The sequence below is a fragment of the Notothenia coriiceps genome, unplaced genomic scaffold (assembly GCF_000735185.1).
Source record: "Notothenia coriiceps isolate Sejong01 unplaced genomic scaffold, NC01 NC01_scaffold00034474, whole genome shotgun sequence".
NCBI lineage: Eukaryota > Metazoa > Chordata > Actinopteri > Perciformes > Nototheniidae > Notothenia > Notothenia coriiceps.
In genome coordinates, this window is record NW_011367175.1 from 83,680 (window position 1) to 97,973 (window position 14,294).

Here is a 14,294-nt window from a genome sequence, read left to right on the forward strand (position 1 = left end):
ATAAATATATGAGTTGAGAATAAAAAAGGAACACATTATAAATCTTTAATGTATTTCTAAACAAAAATCACTTACATTTATATATTTATGAATGTCTGTGTCTGTGCATGTTTCACACAATGTTGTTTTGCTTGTTAGCCTTGTAGTCTGTGCTCTGAAAATGCACGTGTCTTTATAATAATAATTTTAAAATAATAAAATAACAATTACATAATAATTTAAATAATTAAATAAAATGATAATGAAATAAATACAATTAAATAATAATATAATATTTAATACAATCATAAAAACTAGCTTGAAAAAAAAAAATACATATATTTAATATGGACATGTATTTTGACTAAAACTAATAAAATAAAGTGATTTAATTAAATTCATTACTTTAAAAAAATAAATGATATAAAAAATATTGCATCAACAGATGTTTGGCAATAACAATACATTTAAATAACAATTCCTTTTTTTTTGTTAGTGGGGACAAAGATTTCTGTGCGCTGCTTTAAGAAATAAACATACACAAAGGTACAGGACTTTTTATGTTTCAATCTGGCAGACCAGGTATTGGTGCTGCCGGATTTGGAGGAGGATCATTAAGACCTTGTATTTGCATGCTGACCAAGTCCTTTCTCTCTTTCTGTTACTATCTGAATAAAACTACCCTTTTTTCCTGGCAATGAGAAATCCCTGCATTTATAAGTTCAAGCGTTTAAAAGTCTTTCAACAGCACATATTCTTTATTCAGACTGTCCACCAGAGAAAGGACTTGGTCAGCATTAAAATACAAGGTCTTAATTATCCTCACGATAGTATCATTATATGTCTGGCCATGGGAAAATTATTCAAGAAGCCAATGATCTCAATTTTTTTTTTCTTTTAACATGTAAACTACACATTCTGGTACCCTCTGACAAGAACATTAAACAAAAAGATAACATTTAATTCAGGCAAACAGACCAAACAACATGTCCAAATTGCACATCTTGACACTAAACCAATGTTCTTGTTTATTACATTTCTTTGTGCACGCTGTTTTCTAGAAAATGTATAAGTTATACTTTTAAAAAGTGGTGGGGACATGTCTGCAGCGTCCCCAGCGCAAATGACGCCTATGTTTGTATATAACATAATACAATAAATAATAATACATATTTATTTCAAGAAGAAGAAGAAGCCGCCAGACGATGGCGCTGCTGTCTTAGTAAAATCCTAGAAGAAGAACTGACACTTCACCAGTAGGTGGCGGTATACATATTTTACGATGATTTTGATCCATTGAGAAACAGAAAAGAAGAAGAACATTCTCTATCCTCTTCAAAGGAGAATAGTTTTCTCTGGCCAAAAGCTCGCTGTCCTTGTCAATATAATAACATTAAGGTCCTCAAATTGCCAAGCGAGAAAGTCGCTAAAGTGGCAAAATTATCACGACGGTGTATCCTGCAACCTGACTGTGAGAGGAGATGCCAGCATTAGAGGAGTCTCAGGGTGGGTCTTTAACTTCATGTAGCATCACAATCTTTTCAGTAAATTGTAGTTTGACTAAAAAGGGGAAGAAGAGGTACATCACCCAGGCAATGTATTGTTTTTTGTCATTAGCGTGTGCTTAACTATGTAGCTAGCTGGAGGTGTGTAAACCCATAGAGTGTATAAAGTGTAAAACATGTTATTATGAGTTCTCCTTAACGTCAGGGGACCATAACCCAAAACACTTCTTAATTCATAACCTGACCCAACCTTACCCTAACCGAAAACGGGTAGTTATTTTTGCTATACTTCAAATCTGTTGACTGTCGTCGGTACAATTTCGTGCTTCCCATTAATACCATTAGCTGCATCTGTTTTGAAAACACACGAGTAAGCTCGGAAATGGCATAATATCTATAAGATCATCCTGCAGACGGTTAATATTTGTGGCACAGTAAGTGTTTATACGTTAGCTTAAAAGTGGTCGGAGCACACACAAATAGATTACTTTTTTGCATTGGTTTTTTGACCTACTAGCCTAGTTAAAGAGAACCACTGAATCGCTGCAAACATCTTCGATTTTTAATCAAATACCAGTCTGATGTTCAGGGTGATATGGGGAATATATGCATAACAGAATAATCTGAATACATGATATTGTCTCTGGAAACATTGTCTGTAATTTATCTGAGAAATACTTTATATAATTAAGTTAAATACATCTCTTTAAAGTGCTTACATACATGTTAGCCATTGGCATTGGAATATATTTAATGACATGAATGATAACCTTTTGTGCCTTGGCTGTTGAAAGTAAATGTTTTCTTTATTTTTCTATATTAAAAAATCACAATTCCTATTCTTATGTATTGAACCTTATTATACCTTGGTGTCTACTCTATTTTCCTGTCCTGAATATTTTACACTCTTGTCTGTTTACATAATAAACATCTAAGAAAAGAAAGATGTGTAATAAGCAAGTCAAAGAAAATGATAACGGATATATGTACTACTATTTTTAACAGTTATATCATAAATAAAGACATTGTATCATTATATGCAGATTATAAGCAGATATGACAGAGGCACCAGGATTAACATATTTAGACTCAGGTGACAATGACTTACTTCGCTCCTGTGTTTCAGGTGTCAACAAAGTTGTGGACAGCATCTGTAAACTTTCTCCAGATCTGTTGGCGGAAACAGTGAGTATGACGCATCTTTGATTATTTATATCCCTGTACAGTTTGCAAACAAGTATACATCTACAAAAAGGTAAATAAGAATACAACATCATCTTAAATTATTACCAAATACAAATGTGCTTAGAATAGAAGCACCAGTAGTCGCACAAATACCGCCTAGGCACATTTGTGATATTGGGCTGTATACAAATGATTGACTCAGCATCATGTTGGCCTCTAGTATTTGTTTGATTACCTCAGGCACAGAATGGGTTTCTCAATTGACAATAAATTAAACCAAGTTGTAGTGGAGCAAACCTCTCAGTGTGAACAATCAGATGCTAACTACAATATAGTGTGTTTTGCTAATAGGAGCTCCACTCTGCACAAGTCGAACAGGATGTGGTGTGGTTGTCATGGAGCTCATGCTACACTTCTGATAACCAATCTGCTATTATCCACAGTGTCGCCATATTCTGTTTTACCTTCAAGGGCAAACTAAAGGAGTAGACTCAGCTGAAATGTCTGATGTGAGTCAATGTTTACTTCACATATTTTTTAACCTACAGTAACCCATCTTCCCAAGTTCCTCTTTCATAAGTTGTTTTTCTTTTCTGTGCAGGAATTCCAGAGAGCTGGAGTCAGATGTGACCATGAGGCTCTGCAGAACATGATCAGATTTCTCTTGTTAACATTCAGGTATCTTTTGTCCAATTATTATTATTTTTTGCCTCTGAATTTGCATGTTAAAATGTAATGTTAAAATGTGTGTGTCTAGCTATCATGTATTACTTATATTATTTTTAAAGGCCCACATGTTGATTTTTGTTTGCCCCTTTTGAAGTATATTGTTTTAATAGGATCCAAGGATTCATTCAAGGATTCAAGGCTTTTATTTTCATAAGTTGCAAACAGATGAGTAATATCCCTTAGATCAGAGCAAGCCTTGTCATTGGCTCTTAATTGCGTATCCTAGCTTTACAATCATCTTCGTTAATTTGCCAGACAAAAGGCAAAATCATGCGTAAATATTTACATTTATCGTAAAGTGTGATAGTTAGCCTTTGTATCTTCAGGTCTGCTGGGAAGAGTAACCTCTCTGGGGACGACCTTGTGAAGAGGCTGGAAGAAGGCAGCAGTAAGTGGCCCAAAGCTTCCCTTCAGCTGTTGCACAGGTTGTGGAGTGAACACGGTGCATCAGTCCGGGCTCAGCAGGAGGTCGAGTCAGCGCTTAGCATCGGTCAGGTATGTCCTTATCTCATTTTCAAAACATTACTGGTGACCTGAACACACTTTTGTCTAATTGAAGGCTAATGAGACGTTGTTGTTTTTTTTAGTTAGTGGACATGCAGTGGAAGCTCGGCATGGCAGTGAGCTCCGACACCTGCCGCTCTCTCAACTCCCCATACGTGTCTCTTCTGTTAAAAATCGTTGAACCCTCTGGGCAGATCTGTCAGAAGTCTTTTGAAATGACCATTCCTCAGTTCCAGGTCTGTATTTATTGATGTGATTCTTAGTGTTGTTGGTAACATTTATTACATGCTTGATTTTTATGATTCTTCTTTTTCCTTTGCAGAACTTCCACAAGCAGTTCAAGGAGATGGCAGCTGTTATGGAGACTGTGTGATGGATGCAAGCACGCATCGGAGCTTAGGAGCTGGTTGAAATGACACCCCAGTTTACATGAAACCATTGGTAGAACAGCTTGGCACAGGTGTGTGTCTTCTGTCTCATATTGTGGATTAGGGCAAATGTCTGCTCTGCACTTTAAATGTTTTGTATATTACTTAAGCTCCTACATTATTTATCATTAGGAAGTCCAGCTGTTTAAATTAGTAAAATAAATGCTTGTCTTTCATTGCAAAGACGTAAGTTTACTTTCTCCCATGAACTAATGTGCAATGAATGCTAATGCAGTCTAATACACGTCAATCTGTAATACTACATATACTCCAATATGATTTTTTTTGTTCTGGTCAAGTGAGGTACTGTTAAACTGTATTGCAATATACAGAGAGATGCAATACAATTCAACAGCAACACAAATGACATCCTCCAAAATAAACAAATAGTTACATCAACACCCCTCTAAAACAGAAGAAAAACATATATACCATATAACCTATGCGAATGTAGGATGCCTTTGCAGGATTGTTGTATCAATATAAGTGGTGTTGTATTTTTATTTTTAACTAGGTGTACCTAATACACTTGCCACTAAGTGCATATCTACACACTTATAATACTGCAAACCCTGTCAAACAAACAATATGAATAGTGTGCTTCGTTTTTACATAATGGTTAACAATTATATGGTTTTCCGTTTGGTTTTGTTCTTTTAGACTGTCCAGAATTTAATTACATTTCCATAGTGAAACAATGATCTTTGCCATATTGCTGTATTGTTTACCTGAGGTTAGAGATGGGTGGATATGTACTGTATAGTTTTACTTGTTGGCTATTTCTGTTTGGGAGGGAAATCATCCACATGACATTTTTACAGGGCTTTTTCTACACATCTAAATTATGAAAACTTACTTTGTTGTGTTATTTTCTTGGTAATGCTGAAATGGCTATCGTCCGTTACCGTGGAAACCTTTGCTTTTTTTGTTCTGTGGTTAGTCCTCTCTTCATGCAATACAACAATGATGCAAACAATTATTATTAAATGTAAATCTTCATTGCATGGTTATTTGTTGGCAACTTCACTAATCAGAATAAATGTACTTATTAAGACTATTAGCCACTATCCCTTATTTGCTCCATGTTATCTACTCTATTCTGTGAACCATATAGGAAAGGATTACCCTCTTATTTCAAATTTCGCTGCAATGCATTGTAACCAGTCAATTAGATACAATGTCAACACTCATAGCAAAACCATATTATTTCATCAACTGGGGGTATACAGTTACATTTATAATGTGTATACTATACACATAAAGTGACGTGAGGTCTGTAGGGTAGCAGAGCTCTAGTGGCTCCTGCCTGAGTGATGAGGTTATATATGGCACAGATACTATTTTGGGGATAGGCGGGGTCTTAACATGATTGCATTGGGTAGATGGGAACATCTTAGGATATCAGATGTGAGTACAGCTTTCCAAGACTGCTTGTAAACATTTAGTTGAGAACTGCTTAAGTAGAGTACTGCAAATACTTCTGCCAACATATTATTATTTGGCCAAGTCTGGTCTTGAAAACGTGTGCTTAATGTACCAGTTAGCAGTGTTGAAAAGTAACCAAGTACATGTTCTAATCTAAAGTACTGTACTTAAGTACAATTTTGAGGAAGTTTACTTGAGTATTTCAATTTATTTCTACTTTGCACTTCTACCCCACTAGAATTCAGAGGTAAATAGTGTACTTTTACTCCACTAAATGTATTTAATACTTTTAGTTACTTTGCAGATTTTGAATAAACATGTGAAGTATAAACATCAATTAAATAAGACTTTAATCACACGGAGTAACACTCAAAAGCTACCCTACAGCATACAAAGTCATTACAACTATCTGCACCTTTACCAGCTTTAATAAACACATTAATGCATCAGTAATTGTAATCAAAAGTACTCTCATTATAGATTATTATCCTGAAATGGGCCAATTTGCATAATGAGAGTAGTTTTACGTTAGGTATTCTAGGTATATTTTGATGCCCATGCTTTTGTACTTTTTTTTACTTGAGTAACATTTTGAATGCAGGACCTTTACTTGGAACATAGTATTCCTAGACTCTGGTAGTTTAACTTAATGAGTAGGCTACTTCTTCCACCTCTGGCAGTTAGGTAGTAACAATTCACAGATTTATGGTCCTGCTGGGGGCTGCAAAAAATGTCCAAACACTACCATGGAAGAGGCTTTCCAGTTATTCTGCACAGAAGGGAAAAGTGGAGCTTGGTCCTGTCACGTTTCACACCGCGCTGTGCCCTGCCCACTCCCCCAGCACATGGGCTGGATGGGCGGGTCGTCAACGCGCAACAGCCGCTCCGCCTCTAAGGCGTTGTGGAAGAAAGGATCACATTTGGAAGACTGCATTCTAAAGGCGATAAACAAGCATCAATGTATGTATGTTAGATATATGCAACCTCGCCGTCATGGCTTATAGGATTTAAGGGCTGGGTCTATATTAATGCACCCCCCTTTATGCGCTCAGGAGCAACGTTAAAATAAATCAGATCTCTCTGAGCGACTTGTGTTTACACAGGAGCAATCCACAGCCACGTTTTAGCAAGCAAGCTGGGTTGGGACAGTACAGTACAGTACGGGACTGTTTAGCTTTTTGAGTCACTGCCCATGCAAACAGTGGAGCGCCAGAGCAGGGAAGCAAGGTACAAAATACATGACCTTATAAGTTAATTTACCTGAAATCCAAGAAGAAAAAACTGTGCATCGGAGATATTTTGATAACATGGATTTTGCAGCTGATCGGCAGGGCGAGCACATGTTGTGCATGTAGCAAATCGCTTGGTTGTAGCTCTTTCACTGTGGATGTGGACAAGGAAACTGTTGCAAACTAACCACAACTAGTGCGATCTTGGTTGCAGGGAATGGTAGGATACATCGACATCCTTTTTTGAAAGTAGTCTTTAGTCCCACATCGCTGTCAACGAGCTGAAAGTCGACATGGAGAGTCAGGATGAGAGGGAGAGCAGCCCCCCGAAGTCGGACAGGGCGTTCTCCCTGACTTACATCGGCTGGTCCTCGCTCGACAGGCGGTCCACCCTGCCCATGCTGCCGTGGCTGGTGGCGGAGATCCGGAGGAAATGTGAGAAAGGCGACTGCGGCCCCGTGGTGCAGCCGAGAGAGGTCCAACTGGCCCTCAACCCCCCCTTCATCCGATGTGTGCCCTCCAACAGCAACAACTCTTCAGTCTTTATATTTGAACACAAAGCACAGCTCATCTCTCGCTTCATCCACAACAGCAATGACCTCACCTACTTTGCCTATCTCCTGCGGGGCCAGCCTGACAACCCAGAGTCTGAGATGTCCTGTCACGTCTTCAAGGCCGGAGACCCCAACCAGGTAGGCCTGTCCAGGTGTCAAAAACACCTTTACACGTGTCACAGCAGCAACTAGACCAGGAAGAGAGCAGTATACCTAAGTTCATGTTAAAGAATAAGACACTTAAACAAAAATAATAAAGGGATCTGTTTATAACTCAAATTATAAATATATGTATCTAGTATTGCTATAGGCACTTGACCTCACAAAACTTCCGTCTATCTTTGTCATATTTATTTCCAAAGGGATTATAATTTAACGTGTCCTAAAGGTCCTCAATTTAAAATCCACTTTGATGTCAGACTTTACAGTTATGCCCACCTGTTTTTTTTTCCAATGACCAATATGAATTGTGTAAACAGAAGACAAAGGAAGGTCCTGCGAAGCCTGATTTGAAATCTCCTTTAGGTGAGAACAATGTATTTTAATCTCAAACAGACAATAGATTAGTAAATGGTCCAAACATGTTTGCCTTGGTATTAAGTATTTAGGCCACTGGTCGGTGGCAATGATAAACAGAGCACACTGGATTTTGGGAAAAGTTAATCCATCTCTGTGCTTCCTCTTTCATCTCTCTGGAAAGATTTCAACTAATGATTACTTTCATTGTCGATACATATGCAGATTATTTTCTATAATAATCATTCTGTCTATACTAATGTTCAAGTCCAGATCCAAAAAATATTCAATTTAATATTAGATGTTTTATTTTTTCTGTTTTTGAGAAGGGACAATGCACAAAGAGCATACAATGAGATATGTATTTGTCATTGGAGTAAGGAAGAAACACATCAAAACAGTTCAAAAAGGCACGCAATCTCCATATATGAGAGGCTCAAAATAGCATTTAGGATTAATTGATTACCAAGATGGTTTGGGATATTTTTCTTCTGTTGATGCAATGGACTGCTAATTGTTACAGATGACCTCCCTGGTAAACATAGTGTGACAACAACTGAATCGGCACAATATTGAGTCAGCAACATTTATGCTGACCAGTATGCCACTGTTGAGTAATAAACCAAAAAATGTGGTAAACATTCCAAAATCAGGAACGTGGGAGTTTAAAAAAATGATCATGCAATCAGTTTTTTAGGTTTTTGCTGAAATGCAGTCAAAGTGTATGTCTGAGACATTGCACTCAAGAGCTCATCCCATTAGCGCTGATGTGTTTGTGTCTGTATACGTGTGTCTGTATGTTTGCTTGCATGTATGCAGCAGTGAATAAGAAGTGCACATGTTTTGTGTGTTTACGAATCATTGAGTTCAGGGTTGGGCCAACATGATTATTCACCTGCTGCAAGACAAACTGAAGTCTGTGTTATTACTGTTTTTTTCAATGGACAAGGAAACCTTCACAAATAATGTTCTCTAACAGATAGCCAGCTCACGTTTGCTCACATTTCTGCATTGATCTAAAATACGGCCTTGTTGTATCATGTTTCCTGTGGTATGTGCCGGGCTCACAGGCTGTTTGTCTGCTGGTGAAAGCTGAGAGTAGAGGCAACACATTCATGGCAGACGCACTCTCGAGGTGTCTGGTGTTTCGAGGTGTTTCCAGCAGTCAGAAAGCCATCATACCTCATTGAACATTATTACGCAACAAAAACTGGTTTGGCAGCCAGTGAGCTAGCAACCAGTACAAGGTGAACCAGGTGGAATGCATGGCTTATTCTACCAGTACACTGCTGCCATGTAAACAACCTCTTGCAGTTAATGATTTATATTTGTAAATCCTTTTTTATTTTAAATACATATATTATTATCGTGCTACTGTGATTTTTTCCTTTGTCCAAACTGATTTTGAAGACATAATTAGTCTTTGGCTTGTTGTGGACTGACAGGCATATTTTTTAAATCTATTTTTAGCTGTAGACATGACACGGGTCGGGTACATTGTGTAAAGCCTAAGAAAAGGCTGGCGTTCACCAATACAATGTGAAAGGTTAAAATGAAATGTGATCATGATGTCTTAAAGAGCAGAGAAGCTTAGTTTGCTCATCTTGATTTAGGTTGAAGACCTAATAAATCAGAAGTCTAATAAATCACAGTCTAAAGATAAAGATGGCATGCCTCCTTATGTCTGTTCTTTTTTTTGAAAGATTGGGTGCTTCAAATCAAGTTCGACTTCCTCAACTTGAAATACAACTTCTGTTCTCACATGTACTTTTGATTAAAATGAATCAGTTATGCATTATGTGCAGCCATTCTGTCCTTAAGGGCTCATTCAGTCATGTCTTGGCTGTTAATTGGTGTATCCATGACAGCAGGTTGTACATAATAATTGACCAGACACTGTCATTTTGATCTTCACTTGGCTCTGAGATTGGGATACTCCCATCTGTTTTCAGGGAGACTCTCATTGCACAAATGTAACACTGACCCAACATGTGTCAATTATCCCATTATCAAGCCAGGATTGACATGCCCAGCCTGCACAGTGTTAACCTCACAGTGTAAACCACAGACCACCTCTGCTCTCACTTGGAAATGGGCCACAGTGGAATCTCTCACTGGGTGACCCTCTGCTGTCTTGTAAGTGCCGGTCAGCATTCAGCTACACGATGCACTCATGAGTCAAGGCCAAGGTCGACTGCAATACAAAACTTAAATGTACATTTTATATTCCACCTGTTATGAAACATAAAACAAAGACATTTTCCATTTGCTGCTATTGGGAGAGGAAGGTGTTAATACACTTGCTGAGTCACACCTGTGCTAGCTTTGGTTAGCTAGGGAATGTGAAGTGGACGTGCATATGATCCGATTTCTTTCCAAATGAGAAGCTAAGGATCCTGGATTCTTATCTGGTTTTCATGAGATGATAAAGTACTTGATTGGTTCTGGAAAACGTGCCTTGAGAACAAATTGACTTTAGCAATACAATACAATACAATACAATACAATACATTGGTAACAGTGCAAATTGAAAGGATTTATTTTTTTGACTGTAGACACAATATGAAGGTTAAGTTTTATAACCAACACATATTGTTTTTGTTAGACGTTGTACTGTAATGACATACCAACTTAAAGACACTCCACATAGATCCTCCATGGACATATCACGTGTTATTTAATGTAACATAGTGTAAAGACGGATGTTAAGTTTGCTTCATCTCTCAGCTGTCTTTATACATTAAGATTTTCACTTATACAAGTTAATACAAGCTTGTTGGCCCATGCCAAGGTGACATGTGATCCTTTGTCCTGCTTTGTTTTGCTTTGAGACATGAACTTTCACTTGTTACACTACAGAGACTAGTTTGTCCTCAGGCTGATGGAAAAGCACTGGGATGACGTCACAGTAATGTCCTCTAGAACCAATAAAGTTCCAGTCACACAAAGACAGTTATGTTTATAAAACTTTCTTCATCCAGATTTCAAATTATATTCTTAAATGACACAGTTCTTCTCAGTTGCATATATTTTGGTTTCTGGATGATTTTTTTTCTTTTTTTGTTTGTTGGGTTCAACTGTTGAAATGTGACATTTGAAGTTTGGAAAACTAAGTTAATCTTTAACTTGATGCTCTTGTTTTTTTAATTTATTTAGAGTAAGTTTAAAACAACTTACATTGATGACTTTTATGTTTCATTTAGGAAATATAGTTTTTCTACCTGCACTCTATAGTACAGTCAAAGGAATACAGGAAAAGGGGAGAGAGAAGAGATGGCTTACAGCAAAGCAGCACAGGTTGGATCTGAACCCTGGGTTCTGCGCTAGGGCCATAGGTTACATATTATAGTACATAGGTTACCTGCTTTACCATGTTAACTACTGTGGTGCCCCATATTGATTTCTGTCAAAGTGAAAAACATGTAATCTTGGATTGCTCCTGTTCTGACATGGGGTATTATCTTCAATGCCACTGATTCTCTCTGATTCCATCCTTATCTGGTGTTGACACAATGATAATAACCTGTGTGTCTAATTAGGCCTAATTGTGGATGGTGTGGGCCGGTGTGTTGGGTTTTGAACCATATACAATCTATGGTTTCAACGTGGTTAGGTTAAAAAGGGCAACACAACTATCTTAAGGCTAGCCTATTGTTTGACCAGATATTATTAGGGTCTACTGGGAGGTTTGACATGACATGAACCATGCACTGAGCGCTCAGGACTCCTCCAGCTCCCAGGGGAAAATCCTCCTGTTTGTTTTCACCTAAGCTCTAAAGCTGCCAGAGTTTATATAGACAGGCATTGGATCACAGCCAGTGTCACTAATATTGTTTGATAGAGCCAGGCAATGATGGGTGAAGGTTAGATGTAATAACCAGTTTGAAAAGCCGTCAGAGGGGGAGTGTTTGAATAAATGGAAAAAAAACTCAAGGCTCTTCCCAACAGCTTTTGGCCTGTCTGTGCCTGTCCCTAACCAAGAAATGAGAGCCCTTACTGGCTCTGTATTGGGTTAACTACAAATAATTAATCAGAGGAAATGGTGCTCTGGCTTCATCTTACACATGTATAATCTAGCATTGCCTTTAAATGTTAAGTCAGCGCTGTAATTTTTTCCTACACGGGCCTATTGCGTGACGGATCAGATACTGCCGCTGTGATCCTCAGACACCAAGGCCTCTACATTACCTTGATGTCATGGTGTCAGCACGGCTTTTTCCAATGCTTTTTAAAATCTAATTTTGTTTTTCAAACACTAACTAAGGTTGACATATTTCAGGATTTTTGTGTACTCATGTGTAGACATTTGTCTCCGCACCTTGAAGTTAGCTGTTCTCTCAAAAGGTTCTTTGAAAGTTCTTAAGGATTTGAGAAAAGTAAACCAGCTGTTACAAACTTTTACCAAATCAATTACACAGGTCAGTCTGGTTCCAGTTGAACAGATGGCTGTGTATGTATGAACAACCAAACACCACCTGCCCTATTCCTCATCTCAATGCAGCCCTCTGTCACCAGCCACGCACAGCTCCATGCTTTGGAAGGTAGGCCCTTGGTAAATGAGACTTTAAAATAGCCAAAGCAGCAATATGGCAGACACATACTTGATCTCTGTGTCTCAAACATAAGCAGGACTCCACGAGAGGCAGGGATATACTTTCTCAGGATATTTTACTATATTCACACAATCATTCTTTTACTGTTTGCCCTCTGGCTTCTATCCTGTTGTTCTGGTCACACCTACTGTATAAAGAAGGACCACTTTTGTTACATAACTTAGCATAGCATATTTGCTCAACAGTCAGTAGGGGACTCTTATCAGATATAGACACTGTTTGTTTAGCGCTCATTCTTTTGAGAAACACAGTATTTGTCTGACCTTGACTGCGGTTTTGTTCTTCTTGTTAGCACTTTTGCTTTTTAGAGATGTGGAACTCATAGGCTGTCAGTCCAGTTGTGTCTGCTTAAGTGGTTATAATATCAATAAGTCTCTGATGGCTGAATGATGGATTGGCTTCAAATTCCCAAGTATTGCTTAAGAATGTGCATTGAAAGACTTGTGTTTTTACTTTCAACTTGCTTTTTTACTGCTTGCCATTTACCAAAATTAATTTCCTGCTTGGATGCAGGAGGTCAAGGAGGTGCAGTGCCCAAACGAGTGTAGCAGAAATGGGCTGAGTGACCTTCAAGTCTCCAGTTCTTTCCAGTGCTTTTGTTTTTGTCTTCTGCACGATAGAGTGTGGGCGTTTCCTGTCTCCAGGCCTGTTTCTATATCAATGCAGTGTTTGGTCTGTCTGTTCTGACTAGATTTAGTTAGTTCATATGTAGTTCTGTTTTTTTTTTAGCCTTGAGTTATTTCAAGTCGCAGCATGAGGTCAGGTCATGTTATTTGTTTATCAAAACAAAAGAGTTGTTGGGTGAACTGCAACTGTCAGCTAAACACAGTTCTACTTGTTTTGTGTTGACTTCTGCTTGAGCATTAGGTCTACATGTATGTTAGAAAACAGCTGCATTGATATGATTTAATTTTTAATATAACTTTAAACTAGTCATAAACTGTTGATTATTGTTGAGCTATGTTATTTATCCAGGTGTAAGAAGAGCTGCAGGGAAAAGCTCCTCTAGCATGTGGTTCCTGTGCACTTCCTTTCTCCTATTGTTAAGCTTTTTATTGTTAATGTCTTCCTATTCATTATGTGTCTTTGTTCCACTCTCCTTTCTTACAGGTCCCCGAGGTGATCAGCAGAATTCGCCAAGTGTCCAAATCAGCGCTAAAGGGAGACACCAAGCCCAAACAGGAAGCTGAAGAGGCCTTCTACAACTCCCAGAAGTTTGAAGTGCTTTATTGTGGCAAGGTAAAAAATAATTCTCAAAGAACAAGTCTTTCCATTTCATTAGGCAATTATATTAATGCGGTTACATTTCTAAAACAACTCCAGGTGACAGTTCTGCACAAAAAGGCTCCATCCACACTCGTTGATGACTGCATTGATAAGTTTCGTCTGCATGAGGTCGAGCGAAAGCGCCTGCGCCTGCTAAATGGCCAACGGGGGTCCACGGAGAATGCCCCTGTGGAGTTCCTTATTGGGGAAGATGGAGACCCCCTCTCCTCTGTTCTGAAGGAGAGTGTACAAGCCCCGGAAAGCCCAGGAGTGCAGGAAGTGAATGGAGGTGGAGGTAAGAGTCTCATACAGTTTGAGGATTAGCTTTAGCTCATATGTCAAAATCGGTTTGTGCACACAA

The 14,294-nt window shown here is 38.3% G+C and overlaps 2 protein-coding genes across 7 annotated transcripts in view; both read left to right on the forward strand.

Annotated features, from left to right (window-relative positions):
* Window positions 1–1,288: 1,288 nt before the first annotated feature.
* Window positions 1,289–5,384, forward strand: commd6 (COMM domain containing 6). The gene is made up of 7 exons (XM_010790634.1): window positions 1,289–1,485; window positions 2,611–2,669; window positions 3,113–3,178; window positions 3,271–3,347; window positions 3,725–3,893; window positions 3,986–4,138; window positions 4,225–5,384. Exons 1-7 carry the CDS (start codon window positions 1,461–1,463, stop codon window positions 4,273–4,275), a joined length of 600 nt encoding a protein of 199 aa, XP_010788936.1. The 5' UTR covers window positions 1,289–1,460; the 3' UTR covers window positions 4,276–5,384.
* Window positions 5,385–6,193: 809 nt separating this feature from the next.
* Window positions 6,194–14,294, forward strand: part of tbc1d4 (TBC1 domain family, member 4) — a 28,231-nt gene continuing 20,130 nt past the window's right edge. For 2 of the 6 annotated variants that reach the window (XM_010790635.1, XM_010790637.1), the window contains exons 1-3: window positions 6,195–7,676; window positions 13,778–13,906; window positions 13,991–14,228. In XM_010790635.1, the coding sequence (XP_010788937.1) occupies window positions 7,278–7,676; window positions 13,778–13,906; window positions 13,991–14,228 (766 nt within the window). In that variant the 5' untranslated portion in view covers window positions 6,195–7,277. Of the gene's footprint in view, window positions 7,677–13,777; window positions 13,907–13,990; window positions 14,229–14,294 lie in introns of all 6 variants that reach the window. The other 4 variants (XM_010790639.1, XM_010790642.1, XM_010790636.1 and 1 more) reach the window with 3 other exon arrangements.

Bases quoted from the DNA above. Each gene is read 5' to 3' on its own strand.
- commd6 (XM_010790634.1), top strand. From the start codon at position 1,461: ATGCCAGCATTAGAGGAGTCTCAGG. The intron at 1,486-2,610 runs GTGGGTCTTTAA...CCTGTGTTTCAG, and splicing joins AGCATTAGAGGAGTCTCAGG to GTGTCAACAAAGTTGTGGAC. The intron at 4,139-4,224 runs GTCTGTATTTAT...TTTCCTTTGCAG, and splicing joins TGACCATTCCTCAGTTCCAG to AACTTCCACAAGCAGTTCAA.